General features: G+C 40.4%; 1 protein-coding gene across 1 annotated transcript in view; it reads right to left on the reverse strand.

The window, feature by feature from the left end:
- LOC126408817 (protein unc-13 homolog A-like) overlaps positions 1–15,294 on the reverse strand; it is a 57,623-nt gene that overhangs the window by 8,886 nt on the left and 33,443 nt on the right. Inside the window, exons 21-37 of the mRNA XM_050074519.1 lie at positions 14,032–14,195; positions 13,472–13,625; positions 11,755–11,823; positions 11,417–11,506; positions 10,939–11,073; positions 10,697–10,824; positions 8,538–8,623; positions 8,256–8,382; positions 8,071–8,167; positions 5,420–5,563; positions 3,796–3,873; positions 3,216–3,293; positions 3,044–3,132; positions 2,806–2,949; positions 1,274–1,397; positions 548–604; positions 375–455 (exon numbers count right to left, since the gene is read on the reverse strand). Of these exons, the coding sequence (XP_049930476.1) occupies positions 375–455; positions 548–604; positions 1,274–1,397; positions 2,806–2,949; positions 3,044–3,132; positions 3,216–3,293; positions 3,796–3,873; positions 5,420–5,563; positions 8,071–8,167; positions 8,256–8,382; positions 8,538–8,623; positions 10,697–10,824; positions 10,939–11,073; positions 11,417–11,506; positions 11,755–11,823; positions 13,472–13,625; positions 14,032–14,195 (1,845 nt within the window). The remainder of the gene's footprint in view (positions 1–374; positions 456–547; positions 605–1,273; positions 1,398–2,805; positions 2,950–3,043; positions 3,133–3,215; positions 3,294–3,795; positions 3,874–5,419; positions 5,564–8,070; positions 8,168–8,255; positions 8,383–8,537; positions 8,624–10,696; positions 10,825–10,938; positions 11,074–11,416; positions 11,507–11,754; positions 11,824–13,471; positions 13,626–14,031; positions 14,196–15,294) is intronic.

Raw genomic sequence — 15,294 nt, forward strand, 5'->3', positions numbered from 1 at the left:
TCATGAAAAAAGTCATAGTATAGTATGTCGTCCTAAATCATCAAAAAAAGTCATAGTATAGTATGTCGTCCAAAATCATGAAAAAAGTCATAGTATAGTATGTTGTCCAAAATCATGAAAAAAGTCATAGTATAGTATGTCGTCCAAAATCATCAAAAAAATGTCACAGTATAGTATGTCGTCTAAAATTATCAAAAAATGTCATAGTATAGTATGTTTTTCAAAATCATCAAAAAATGTCAAAGCATAGTATGTCGTCCAGAATCCTGAAACGTTCAGCAAACACAGACCAAACTAAAAGACTGTAAAAGTAAGATGTGAGGGCACAGATTTCCCTGCCAGCTGTTGTGTTCGTGTGACACACCATACTTTACCTTAATAGTGTCCAGTGCCAGCTCGATCACTGCACACTGTTTAGGACTCAGAGCTTTGGCCTCCTCTCGCCCCATGTGCTCCTGCAGGACAGATCAAACAAAGGAGTCAGTCTATACCACAGCTCCTGCTAAATCGCAGCCTGTATTTTAGATGAATTTTCTGTTTTCATCACCTTGAGCTTAGAAAGCTGGCCCAACTCCTTAGCAGCGTTGAAGATCATCTGAGTGCCCTGTCATGGAGAGACGGACAGACAAGTGAGTGGACTGAGAGGAGAAACAAAAGGAGGTGTTTGGGAGATCTGCAGTTGAGTGAGAGGTGAGTTCAGGAGGTTTAGTGAGGATGGACAGCTGCAGATACAAGAGTTTGAAGAGTGAGGGGGAGAGTAACACTACACATTTTATACCTATCTGTATATCTTTTAAATAAACATTCATGATAAACATCTTGGGAGAGAAAGAAGGTTTAAGTGCTTTGGTGTACAGTCAGTCAGTATTGCAGGGACTCAAGAGCAGATAATGTTGTCTCTGGTGCATCGTGCTGCCATTTAATGCACTGATATCCACAGAGAGGGAGAAAGAATTGTAAAAATCAAAAGCTACAGAAGGTGGTGTTAAAGTTCCTGTTAAAATACAGAGTGTTTCTTCATGCTGACAGAGGCTGTATACACACACACACACACACACACACACACACACACGCACACACACGCACACGCACACACACACACACGCATACTTACAATAACCTAAGAAAGGAAGGAAGGGAGAGAGAATGGGGTAATGGCAGGATAGATGGATTAATGTTCAATCAGAATGGACAGCAGCAATGAAAAGCACTAAAATTCAAAAGCAAAGAAGATGAAGAAAACAGAAGTGACTGTTTTTTTTATATAACATACCGTCTGGTCAGTGAGTGTTGGAAGCACAATAGTTTTTTCCATTGTGTTCATCACCAGTTTCCACAGCTCCTTTAGCACTCTCTTCAGGACAGTCTTCTCACAGATCTTAGCAAACAGCGACAGGCTGTAACATGCAAACACACAATCTCTCAACTGACTGATACAAAGTATGTCCTGACAATTCATAAAAAAAACGTCATAGTATAATATGTCATAAATATTTTATTTAAAAAAGTCTTAATATATAGAATGTCATAAAAATGCAATAACAAAATTTTATGACATATACTATGGTATATGTCATAAAATTTTGATAACAAGGATTGTAAGTGATAAAAATGTATTAAAGTCATAGTATAGTATGTAAATTCTATTAAAAGAGTCATATTATGGTATGCAATAAAAATGTCATAAAAAGTCATATTATAATATGTAATAAAAATGTAATTAAAAAAAGTCATCGTATAGTATGTCATAAAGGTTTTATTAAAAAGTCATATTATAGTATGTCATAAAAATTTAATAAAAAAGTCATATTAATGTATGTCATAAAAATCCAATTAAAAAAGTCATAGTATAGTATGTCAAAAAAAATATAAAAAAATTCATATTATAGTTTGTCATAAAAATGTAATTAAAAAAAGTCATATTATAGTATGTCATAAAAATTCAATTAAAAAAGTCATATTATAGAATGTCATAAAAAATGTAATTAAAAAGTCATATTAAAGTATGTCATAAAAATTCAATTAAAAAAGTCATATTATAGTATGTCAAAAAAAATATTAAAAAATTCATATTATAGTTTGTCATAAAAATTCAATTAAAAAAGTCATATTATAGAATGTCATAAAAATTCAATTAAAAAAGTCATATTATAGTATGTCATAAAAATTTAATTAAAAAGTCATATTAAAGTATGTCATAAAAATTTAATTAAAAAAAGTCATATTATAGTATGTCATAAAAATTTAATTAAAAAGTCATATTATAAAAGGCTAAAATGCCCCAAAAAATATATTAAAAAAAAAAAAAAAAGTCATATTATAGTATGTCATAAAAAAATTAAAAAGTCATATTAAAGTATGTCATAAAAATTCAATTTTAAAAAGTCATATTATAGTATATCATACAATTTAATTTAAAAAAGTCATAGAATAGTATGTCATAAAAAATAAATATAAAAAAAAAATAGTAATTAAAGTATAGAATGTCATGAATAAAAAAAGTCAGGGTGTAGTTTGTAATGAATATATAATGAATATATAAATACAAAAGTCATGGTATAGTACGTCAAACAGATGTCATTAAAAAAGTCATAGAATAGTATGTCATAAAAATAAATATGAAAAAAATCACAGTAATCATAGTATAGTATGTCGTAAATAAAAAAGACGAGTGTTGTTGGTAATAAATACAAAAATAACATTGAATTATTCATACTCATACATGGTCAATTAATTCAATATAATAAATTCAAACTTGGGTCAATTCTTAAATAGTACTGACGTTCCATATCTAGCTGTACGTACTTGCTGTCCAGGAAGTCCATGATGGGCTGCAGGACATTATCAGCCTCTTGAACCACGCTGCCGTTGGCCGGGACGGTCTGACCTTTTACCTGAGCGAGGATGTCTCCCATTTGCCTCACGTTGTCCTCAATCTGGGGCTGGAAACTGCAGAACAACATGTAAACAGCTTAAAATCAGCTGGAGGAACTGGTTCCAGCATCTCTAAGTTCAACAGGGCAAATCAAACAGACACACCCACCTGACAGCAAAGATACGGCTGAGGTCGTCCATAACGCTGTTGAGTTTGTTCTGCAGCTCCTTGAGGAAGTCGCTTGCCTCCAGATTAAGCTGGAAGAAGACAATGTGATGACTTCAAGAGCAACGTTATAGTGGCACAGTCACAACAATAAACGGCATGTATGGAAACTCACATCTTTGCCTCCCATGGCCTCAAACATCTTCTCCAGCTGAACTCTGAGCTGCTGGATGTTATTGATGATGATACATGGCTGAGGGGAGAAGGAGAAAAAATCATTACACACACACTTCTCACTCCCGTTCCTCTGTCTGCTCCCAGCATTTTATTGTAATCAATCAAGGTTAGTCCTCCTAACTTTCTTTATTGCTTCTTTGGCGAAAAGCACTCTTGGTGATACGGGGCAGGAGAAGCAGGAGTTTTCAGTAATTACTGCTCCTCTGGGGGCTCCTGGTCTCTCTGGGAGAGCAGCCCACTTTTCCCCGAGCCTAGACCACATTCAGCTAATTACACAGCCCTAATTCACTTTGAAACACTGCAACTTGGGCACGGCTGTTACGCTGAAGAGCAGTTTATTGTGCTAAAATTAATCAACCTGACCACATACACCAGAGCTCCTGATGGAGCTCAAATTAAACTATTAAATCAGTCACTGCTGTTTGTTCCGCTGACACAAATTTCCATCTGGTACGTTGTTGTGCCAAACTGTTGACACACTGTTATGTCTTCTACGTTAAAACATCTTGAACACCTACCACTTTCTCCTTCTTGACATGATTGGGAAAGTCCTTTGCAATGATGTCGGCGTAAGACAGCAGGACGTTGCCGATGGTCTGAGAGAAACAAAGAATAATGTCATGAGTTCATACTTGTACTTTGGGTTTCTACTACAACATGTTTATGTGCTTTAATATTCAAAAAACACTTTAATTTCCTCATACTGTCTGTGCTGGAACACCTGTATTCACCCTCTGTCTGAAATGCTCCACTTTAGCCTCTTTTTCCACCAAACACTTTCAGTATGGTGCCTTTGGAACCAACAGTAACCCTTCAGACATGGTACCTAGACCCTAGTGTTTCCACCACAAACAGTGCCCTTAAATGTGGGCGGGGTCATTGTCACTCACTGTATTTCTTCCTTTATCAGTCTGCAACTCGTTTATCGTCCACAGAATGAGGTTGCACGCCGACATTTTCAGAACTAAACAGAACAGGCTGCAGTGAGAGTCTCTCTCCATGGGATATTTAAAAATAGTGGGTTTGTGCATTTAGTCCTTCTCAGGCAAGCTCAGGGGTTTAGTGTTGGTAGAGCCCACAGGAGCAACACACACACTAATATATATTTTTAAATACTTGAAGATGGATTCATGTTGTCAACTCATGCATTGAGTAACATTACAAGTTAGCGATCCACCTTAAAAGTTGCCGACTACAGCGGCTGCAAGAGGCAGCAAAACATCCTTTCATTTCATATTTATAGTTTGCTAATATATGTGAAACTCTCCACGGTATGAACAGTGGTTACATGAGCTTCGAATCTATTGACCAATCAACAGACTGCAGTGTTCACAGCTCCACCTTTTAGTACCAGATCTGTGTGCTAGGTACCCCAACAGAGGGGGGACCAAACATGGGGACGGTACGGAACGGCTCCATTGGTACCATCCACAACTTTTCACAGTGGAAACAGAGAAAAAGCGTACCAAACTGAACTGTACCGTACTGCTCGGTGGAAACAGGGCTTAATACAAACACCTGCAATAGTGTGCCTGGGGCAGATGACCATATTAAGAAATCTGTCACAACGCCAGCTTGTCTCCAAAGTAGTAAAAAGCAGGGCTTCCCACTCATTCATTTATTTGTGGTGGCCAGAAACAATACCAGTATTTGTTGCCAAATATTGATTTTCTATTTTTGGAGCCGAGCGTTCATCCCTTTGTCCTATCCTGCCGGCTGTCTCTTACACAGACGTTGATTCTGTGCTGTTACTACGTCCGCTGCTAGCTTAAAGGTAAGACAACTTTATCCCCTGATTCTGCGATTGAAGCTCTTTTAAAGAGCGGTGAAGCAGAATAACAGTGCAAAATTTCCACCTTGAACAGGCAGTGTAAAAGTGGCTATAGATTCTAATTCTATAGCCACTGAAAAAACACTGAAAATCATTAGTAATAGTTTTCGAAACGGTCTGAAGCCTGTGGTTTTTGCTCACAGACTTTACTTTTACCTCATTATCTGAACTTTTAGCCAGGTTTAATATGAACCTCGGACACTGTAACGTTACTTCCATGACAGAATATAAGGAAAAGCATAAAAGGTCCCCTTTAAGAGCGACTACTCAGGTAAAGTGATTCTGTGAGAGCATTAGAAGCTGAAAGTCACCTTGGCGAATCTCTTCATATAGTTGCCAACGATCTGAGGGTCGGGACACTCCAGTTTGCGGATGATTTCAAAGCTCTGATTGAGCTGAGAGAACACGTCCACCACCGAGCAGGAGAACAAAGCGTGCTCTGATGTGACCTGGAACTGCAGAGGGAGAAGAAAGGTGTAAGAAGTTGTCTTGTGGTGCTGATGCTGCAGCACGATGATCTGAGCAGGGCTAACACTGAAAACGAGGGATTGGATTCCCCCGAGGGCCACCCTGGGGAGAAGTTCACGGGGTGTTACACATCACGGACAAATGAAAACTGACCCCTCTTCAGCTGAGTGCAATCAAAAGATTTGTGAGGTGATTCCTCTGAAAGCACTTGGATGAGAGCGATGGAGGCGATCAGAGGGTTATGACGAGGAGCAGGGCCCTCATTAACAGTCTGGCTATTAGTGAATAGTGTTATGGGATGTGACTAGGCCTGGGGACTACTGTTTTTTCGCTGACGCAGGAATGCAGAAGCTGCCTCTGGCGACAGTAATTGGACCCAAAGGAGTCCTGACATATGAGCCGGGAGAATCTTCAGCTGCTTTGTATCGACCTTCGTGCTGTATGGATATGTAGGTGCGAGTGAGGCTGAGTGTGGTATGTGTGTAAGTGTGTGTACATCGACTTGCGCTGTAGCATCTGCAGTTTTTTTCCATTTGCCTTTGGTATTGAGTCATTATTGATTGCCTTGAGGCCTTCAACCCGCTCTTCTCGGCCTGGAGTGTGCTGAGTCAGCAGAGATGGTGTGAAGTGCCTGAATTTGCATGAGAAATGCATGAATACATTTTTGGAGGGGTAAATGCTGCAGGTAGGAGCTCGCATTTTAGCTCTCAGACTGTAGTTTATTACCGTCTCAGCAGAATTTGATTGTTGAAGTTTAGTCAAACTTTTATCTCACATGACCGTCTGTTTCTTTTCTTTCTTTCAAAAGTCTTTTCTCTACATTTGTCCTGCACACTCTGCTGTAGAGAGCTGACAGTGTTCGTTAAATGAATAGTTAGACATTTTGCGAAACATGCTTATTTCCTTAAGTTCAGAGAGTTCGATAAAAAGATCACTCCTACTGTCATGTCTGTGCTACCTCTAGCAGTCTGTTACATTAGCTTAGCTTAGCACAGGGCCTTTCAGCAGACTCCAGGAAGTCACTGCACCCTCCCAAGAAATAGTCTGGCACATGTCCTTCAGTAAAACCAGTAAAACCAGTGTTGTTTTACATATTTTTGCACTTGAAGAGACGCAAGTGACAGACTTTGGTTTCTTTTGTGACAACACAAATATGGGGGACATCCCTATGTTCTTAGGGTTCTACTCCCCAAATGTATGTGGCACATAATGGAAATGTGACAAAGGGTCAGATGTTCCCCAGTTCTGCATATGTGTTTTCCCAGGATCCTGTGTTTCTCACCTCTATATAGCACATTATGGAAACCTGAAAAAGATGTTCACCAGCTCAGTATTCGAGCATGGGTTAGGTTAAGGGACTATAATCATGACTCCAAAGCCCAGTTCAGACCAAAGATTTGCAACGAGAAGAAGCTGTTTTAGAACATTGCAGAGAAAAGTTGCAGAGGTGTGAACTGGCCGGTCTGAGCGTTTTTTTAAACAGATACTTCCCTTGACGTTGTGGCTTCTCGTCCACACACAAATGGAGAATTAGGTCCCTAAAATGTAAATTTATTAAAAGGCCTTCTATGGTGCAGATTTTTCAAAACTCTGGTCACTGTTTATCCGTGCAAACATTTAAAATGGAGCGTTTGGAAAACAATAATATCATCTCCTCAGTTTGTGCATGTCAATTGTTGCTTTTTGTAATGAATATACACTAGAAACAAAAACAACAATGGCGGACTATCAGTTTGCTAATGTTTTGTTAGCACTGCTTGGTCTAATGACTACTTTAAATCTAAACTCAATGTGTCTGCATGACTTCCTAGACGAACACAGCTGTGGCAGCACCCAACATTTTTGCTCCGCCTCAATGTGTGTGGTTGGGCAGGAATTGTACTGAGCCCAATACTGAACCGAAGAACAAAAGACCTGAGGAACTTGCGCCTTGTTTCCACTTACGTATGTGACTGTAGATCCATAAATATACGGATGATGCTTGTAGTGTCCGACGCTAGGAAGTGCATTTCTTTACAGATGGATAGAAATCTGATAGAAACTACCTGTAGCCATGGGGGAGAGGCAAATTATTTTTTTTCTCATGTTTTTTGCCATCCAGTTATTTAGAATATTCACTTGGAACATTATCAGGACAAAAACAGGACTTGCCAGCATATTCTGTGAAATATTTAATTAAAAAGACGTACGAGTCATAATGACAATTTGACTGTATGTAATGTATAGCCATATTTTAGCAGAGTAACATTACTCAAGTTCTTTTTCTATTACAGAGGGGAGGAGTTTCCTAGGCACATAGGATATCACAGAGATTACCATGGGAATGAATGGACTTCTGGTTGCCTCGTCTCTGTACACATACGTAAGCGGAAAAAGGCGTTAGGGCGCTAGGAACTTAGAATCTTGGGAACAAAGAAACCTGGTATCATAGGACCTTGGGAACTCAGGATGCGGGGAACATAGATAGATTAAGTTTGCAGATGAAATCAGTTACCCCGTCTTTTTTGTCCCTCTCCAGGGCTCCATGCAGAAAGTCTCTGGACACTTCTTCGTTCTCGTCCAACCACATGATGACGAATGGTTCAAACCAGCTGCAGAGCAAGGAACAAGCAATGATGAGTCTCTGTGCCACAGCGGTAGACGTCAGAGTTAAAAGCGTGGGTGCTGTAAAACACTTACGCTGGATATTCCGGTACGTGCTTCTGGAAGGTGGGCAGCTCCTTGCAGTACTCGTTGTAAAGCCATTTCACCTTGAAGTGCAAGTTCATATAATCTGCACTTTTACACAGGCGGTTCTTCTCGTGCTCTGAATATCAAAGAGAAACAAAGAATGAGGAAAGTCCCACTTCATCGCTCTTTCTCCAGACATGGTTCACACATTAAAAAGACCTCTTGACACAAACTAATGGCTCCCCTCTCCTCTCCAGCCCTGCCCCTTCCAAACAACACACAAACACCTACCCTCCATGGCGTATTTCATGTCCTGGGCAAACATATTCCACATGACCTCAGCGCTGATCTTGCCCACATTCAGTTCCTGGGGAAACCTACAAGAGGCAGTACTCAGGCTTAAATCCAGTTCCAGATGCTTTAATGCAACTCTATTATTTAACAAGATAACCCAGCCTCATTTTTATGTAACTCCATCAGTGTTTCCTCTGGATATTTTTAGCTGCCACTGACAGAAAAATGCACCAGTGCAAAAAGCTACTGAAGGTTTCATAAAGTAGCATGGGATCCAGATCCAAACTACCCCCTCCCATTAAGTGGCTGTTTGTACAGGAATGACTTGTCTGTACACACTCAGGCTGAAGGTTCACTGTCAGTTTACATTACAAGTATAAACACACACTACATGTATTTTAATACAGAAACATGTCGAACAGCTGGATGCTTTTGTTTTTGTACAGTTTGCAGTTCTGTATTTGCTTTCCTTTCCATCTCAGGACTGACAGGACACACCTGTGGCTTCAAAACAAACAAAGGCTGTTTGTTTGAGTGTTTGGCGTGTTTATTTTAATGCTCAGACACTCCCCATCTCTATTCTTCACTTTGTTTTGTTTTCTTTTCTTTTTTTTCAAGATATTTTTTGGGCATTTATGCCTTTAATTGACAGGACAGCTAAGCGTGAAGGGGGGAGAGAGAGAGGGAGTGACATGCAGCAAAGGGCCACAGGCCGGAGTCGAACCTGGGCCGCTTCGGCAACAGCCTTGTATATGGGGCGCCTGCTTTATCCACTAAGCCACCGACGCCCCTCTTTGTTTTGTTTTCTTAAAACAACGAACCTATACAGCTGTTACCTCATAAATCGTTTCTCATTTTAAAAGGATACTTTGAATTTTTTGAAGTGGGGTTGTATGAGGTTGTATATCGGTCGGCATGCCCCCAGTTTGGAGAAGCAGGCAGGAGTACTGAAACTGAAGCTAAGCAAAGTATTGCTGTCGACAGGGGCAGCAAAACAAATTTTTGCCACTTCCAAACATCAGTAACAGTTGCGCTAGTGTGCGCTACATGTAAAATATTTTCACTGCTTTACCTTGCAGTCAGTCAGCCCTTTCTGTCAGGGAACTGTAGCCATGATATCCACCTATGCTCTACTCAAAGCCAGACTCCATTGACAAAAACAGAAATTTTACCTTGCAGAGCACAACGCAGCTGCTGGTCTACCAATGCCTTGATCAGTTAGTCTGTTTGTGTTATCATATGACTTTGGTGAACCTGAACTTACCCTTTACACCAAAACCAAAACTTATACAATAACACCAACAAACTAACCAAAGCGGCAGTGGCAGACCAGCAGCTCCTGTGCTCTGCAAGGTAGAATTACTGTTTTTGACAAAGGAGTCTGGTGAAGACAGCATAGATGGATATAACAGTACCGGTTCCCCATGTGAAAGGGCTGTCTGACGGCAAGATAAAGAAGTGAAAATATTCTCATTTAAACTAATATTGATATTTTTAAGTGACTAAAACACATTTCACTGCCGCCCACATTCACATCAGTACACTGCTCATCTTCCTTGGTGGTACTCCTGCCTGCTTCTCCTAACTGGAGGCTTGCTGAGCACCACCAACTGTATGCAATACACTGATCATCAGGGCTGCCCCCTAGAGGTCAACCAAACGTTAGTCAACCAGAAAGGTCATTAGTCGGCAAGATTTCATTGGCTGTTTAGTCGCAGAAAAAACAAACAAACGTGGAACTCTATTAGGAGCTGCTTGTCAAAATAAATCCAAACCTATATGACTGGACCATGTGGGACTTTAATTTGAAAGNTAGTATGGTTTTGTATTTCTCTGTAATGTAGCACAGTGTTAACAATGTTACTGATACTATTCTTTCTCACACCTTCAACTCAAACCATTGTGTTGCCCCGCCCAAAATATATCATTTAATAATTACATTAATATCGTAAACATGCAGGCGACTAGTCGACTAATGGACGACTATTGGTCGACTAGGAGAATTCTTAGTCAGGGGCAGCCCTACTGATTATGTATAACAACCTTATACAACCCTACTTCAAAAAAGTTTTTCCTAATCTAGCCTTGAAAGGTCCAACACTGCCTCTGCATGCTAAATTTGAGGAATCAGGCAAATGTTACTAGCACAGACTCACTGATTAAGGCAGGGAGTGTAGGAGTTTTTGTCCTCCTCTATGATGGAGACGATGAGGGTGATGAGTTTGGACCAGAAGTCCAGGTTTTTGATGCTGGGACCCTGCTCATCTGGAGGGACTGCCTTCGACTGCAGACAGGAAGAGGTTAGAGATTAACACCGAAACAGCTGCATCTGTCGAGAAGAGCAGGAATACTGTAATGGCATCATTTGCTTCACACACACACTCGCACACACACTCACAGGGTCCGTCTGATATTCCCTGTTGTAGAGGTCATGGCAGTTGTTGAAGATGTACTCGTAGGTGGAGTTGAGACAAGCTTTCACGCAGTCCTTCACCACCTGGCTTGCCCTGGGGGGACTCTGCAGCTCCTGGACCTGAACACAAATGTTACAAAACATATGGTTGAAACCAGTTCACTTCAAAGAGCTGTCAGACACACGCAGTCGCAGCAGGTTATCTCAGTGGGGAATTATCCGTAAACCCACTGAGCTGCGCGAATCGCACCAGAAATACATTAACACCCTGACACATCCAAACAGAGTTTCATGATGTTGGCTTCAGTTTGGATAGGGTAATATTCAGCTGATCCTCAGTTTATGCCTCAGGCCTCTTTACAGAAAGTACTGGAAATTTGTGTCACGTTTGTTTTTGGAGTTAACTGCTAATGTGAACAGAAAAGAAAAGAAAAGAAAAGATCTATCTTTCAGTCATCCTCACCTTCATCCTGAAGAATGTGATGCTCGTCAAGAGATCGACTGTAGACTTGAGGTCTTGTAGTCTTTCGGGACTGCTAGCAGGGAAGTTATTCTGAGGTCATGTTCACAAACACAAAAGAGACGATTATAAACGGTACAAGTTAAAAATGTTCTCTTCCTTCAGGTAGTAAGATAAAGGAATTAAATATTAGCAGTGACATCAAGACATCATCATTTTCATCCCAAAACAGAGGCAATGAGTAAGACCCCAGGAAGACTAATAAATAAACATTCATGTACATGTACACACACAAATTGTGGCACTTAGACTCAAAGTGTTGAAAGAGAAGTGGTCAGTACCCGGTACATGGACAGGTCGATCCTCAGGGAGTTGTGCAGCTGATCCAGCAGTTTGACAAACCTCTCCTTCTAAACAGGAGAAGACACAAAAACGGTACAAACCACTCAGAAAACCTCACCACCGCTGACAGATTATTTGTTACCATTTAACTACACAAACCCCAGGCCGGATCTGATAAGGCTCAGCTGATTGGACGTTTGGAGAAGTGGGAGGGGCCACATTTAACTGACTTTTACCTACAGCCCAAGGGGACCACAGGCTAGTCTTTTCTAATGACTATTAAAAGTAATGTAGTAAACAGGGTTCCTACAGCTTAAGGCAAGTTAAATGTAAGACTTTTAAAAACTTTTTTACTCACCATGAAAATTGCAATAACCAAAAACTTGAATCGACATCAATTACTTAAGTAAGGGGGAATGTTTACTGTAGCATAAAACACGATTTCTGTGTCTCGTGGCGGAGAGGAGGATAGAGCAGTACTGGGAAACACCAGTCTGCACATGGGACTCACTGCTTGGATTCCTGCTGTGAGTTCTAAAAACATTTTGAATAAAATACACTGAGGCTTGTATGTGTTATCTTTTATCAGTTTCAGTCACAAAATCTTCATTAAATAGCCAATTTTTGATGAATCTGCACTTCCCCATGTCGTCCAGGGTACAGTGGGTGTTTCTCAAAGTCAAAGAAGGATCCTTAAATGGCTGAATTTTAAAGATGGTACGTCATCAAATCCCGTCTGAGGACTGTTCCAAATAAAGGATCCCTCAAATTCTACCGAGGACTGAGTTCCTCATTCAGAGAATTTTCAAGGATGCATGTGTGAATCCTCAGCGGGAATAACTTTGCACATGATTTGCTGGAAGTGAGGGCGGGGCCTCTTCAATGAAACCTGCATCAGCAGAGCTCGGCAGGATTTAGATAGATGTGTCATTTATTTGGATTAGTATCTCCAGGAGTTTTATCATAATGTGTCCACTGCCAAATAATGAGATTTTTAAGATACCATGATTTCAATAAAACAAAAGTTTTTAATCATTTACAGCACTGATGGAGCGCTAAGTGCCACAAAGGTTTCATTGAGCCTACCTGTTTGTTTTTTTTAAGTATAATCCAGAAATATATTCTCCCTAAAAGTCACGTGACTCTGAAAACACTGCTTACATTTGTTCAAATTGTACAACAACATCAGAGAGTGCCAAAATGGTCACATTACCCTGAAACCCCCTCAGTCTGCTGAGGGTTAATGACATACACCTGGGGACACTCGTTAGAATGTTCCAATGTGTGTTCACTAAATGCTAAGGAGGACTCTTGCCTCTGTAGGATCCTTCCAAGGAAGAGTCCTTAGCTTTGAGAAACACCAGCTGACAGCTAGAAAGTGGATCCTCCACTCTAAGCATTTGTGTGTGTTGTTGGTTCAGCTATCTCAATATGCGTAATGTAAGAGACGTTCAGCAAATTATCTATGAAAAACAGGCGTTACCAATTATTTTGAGATTTTACAATGCAACATCAGAAAAAAAAACAATTCACAAAATCCTACTTTCCCTGTCTTTCCGTGTCTACGTGTATTTTTTAAGACTTTTGAAAAACTGATTTGAATTCAAAGACTTTTTAAGACTCTTGTATAACATGTTTCACTTTGAATATAAGGCCTCATGTAGTATACAGTCACATATATACGAGGGAAGGACCAAATATTACTCAGGGACTCACGCCAAAGTTTGATGCAGCAAATCTGTCCGAGGCAGAAACATTGTTGGAGGACTGGGTGGTGTGGGCGTAGTAAGCGTTGATGTTGGCAAGCAGGGTGCTCATCACAGCTGGCACTCCTGGGCACATGTACTTCGATGACAAGCAGGCGAAGTGGCTGTGGGGTGGGAAGTGGCAAAAAGAACATTTAGTGCATTTATTACTCCTCGTACCCACGTACTGGAAGGAAAACATAAACTATATGTATCCAACTGTCTTATCTAACCATGTAACAGTGAGTGGAATAAAATCAAAAACTTATAACATACGACTTATATAACTTTAATGGTTGAAGCTGAAATAGACAAGTCTTTTTTTATTTAACTAAAGTAACTGTGGAAAACGAAATGCAGCGTGTCCTGTGATGTTGGTAGCTGCCTCACTCTGAGTAAAATGGAAAGCAATCTGGTTGTCTTTCCAATAGTGGCGCCAACAATAATACCACTCAGAAACACTAAGGGGGAAAAATTGAAAAGCTGTCTGTTTCCACTTTAAACATTGACAGTAATGGTGGAGGGACTGACGTCATGGCCTGGTAGATGGACTCCACTCCGTATCTCATGGCGAACTCGTCCACTATCTCCTGAGCCGTCTCCTCGAAATACACCTTCCAGGCATCGTCCCCTTTGGCATCAGGGATCTTTACTACGCCGCCGTTCTGCTCCTCGGTGGTGTACTGGAACAGATGCTGAACAAAGACAAAGGACAAGTAAGTGACAAGAAAAAAAAATGTAAAAAAAAATGATTACATCAAACCAGCCAGATAAAAAGGCGAGGCTGTACAGATCAGGTTAAGAGGGATCAGATCTACTGTAAGTATTAATGCTTGGTGAGCCAGGAGCCTTGATGACATCAAGGAGCTGTATGCAGCATTCGGAGCATCTTCTTGCTGTAGCTCTGGTTGAGGGTGAGAGGCTGTCAGCAAATAGTTTGTTGGTCTCAGGGAAACAGAGATTTGTGTGGGTACATGAGACCCTAAAAAAGAGGGTGGATCACAGGAAGTACCACCAGTTGGTCCAGGAGCTTCGCCTCCATGATGGCAGTTTCCAGGCATATTTCAGGATGACTCAGGGGCAGTTTGACAACCTGCTGTGTATCGTCGGGCCACATAGCTTTGGGTATCCAGCAACCACTACCACCAGTTTCTCCTCCATTGTTTACCAACTGTAAACTTGTTGTCGTGACCACCACAGAGGGCCCGCCTCTCAAACCATCCAATTGGACAATGGGAAAAAAAGATGACAAAAAAGGAGATGACATGCGGCACTTTTCCTATCATGTACACACACAAATCTCTGTTTCCCTGTGCCCAACAATCTATTTGCTTTGTGTAGGACTAAATTTGGAAATTAGCGTTTTTTGCTAAATCTGGTGGAACCATGTTTTCATTTCTTGTAAATTAATAATGTAATTGTCCTCTTATAAATCAAATAAACTAAACTTAACTAAACTCTGAGTTGAATATTTTTTAACTTGAGGAGTTCAGAGCGCTCCGACAAAAATGCCAGGTGCCTAGAGCGCAGAAGTGTGAGCTAAAAGCTTCACTCTTATTAAAAGCAATTGCTGCTAAAACGCTTTCTGTGTGATCGGTCTCTTACTCTAGTATAATTTTACATTGCTAACATGTCAGTGCACTTTATTTTTTATGTACGGCAAATTTCCAGCACAGAGCTTTTATTTTGAAGTGCTGTTTTCTGTTGTAGACTGAGTGACTAATGGACAGCTACAGCACAACACTGGAAACATTGTCAAAGTGAAAATGTGTCTAAATCCAGCTTGATGAGTTT

The sequence above is a fragment of the Epinephelus moara genome, chromosome 21 (assembly GCF_006386435.1).
Source record: "Epinephelus moara isolate mb chromosome 21, YSFRI_EMoa_1.0, whole genome shotgun sequence".
In the NCBI taxonomy this organism is placed as follows: domain Eukaryota; kingdom Metazoa; phylum Chordata; class Actinopteri; order Perciformes; family Serranidae; genus Epinephelus; species Epinephelus moara.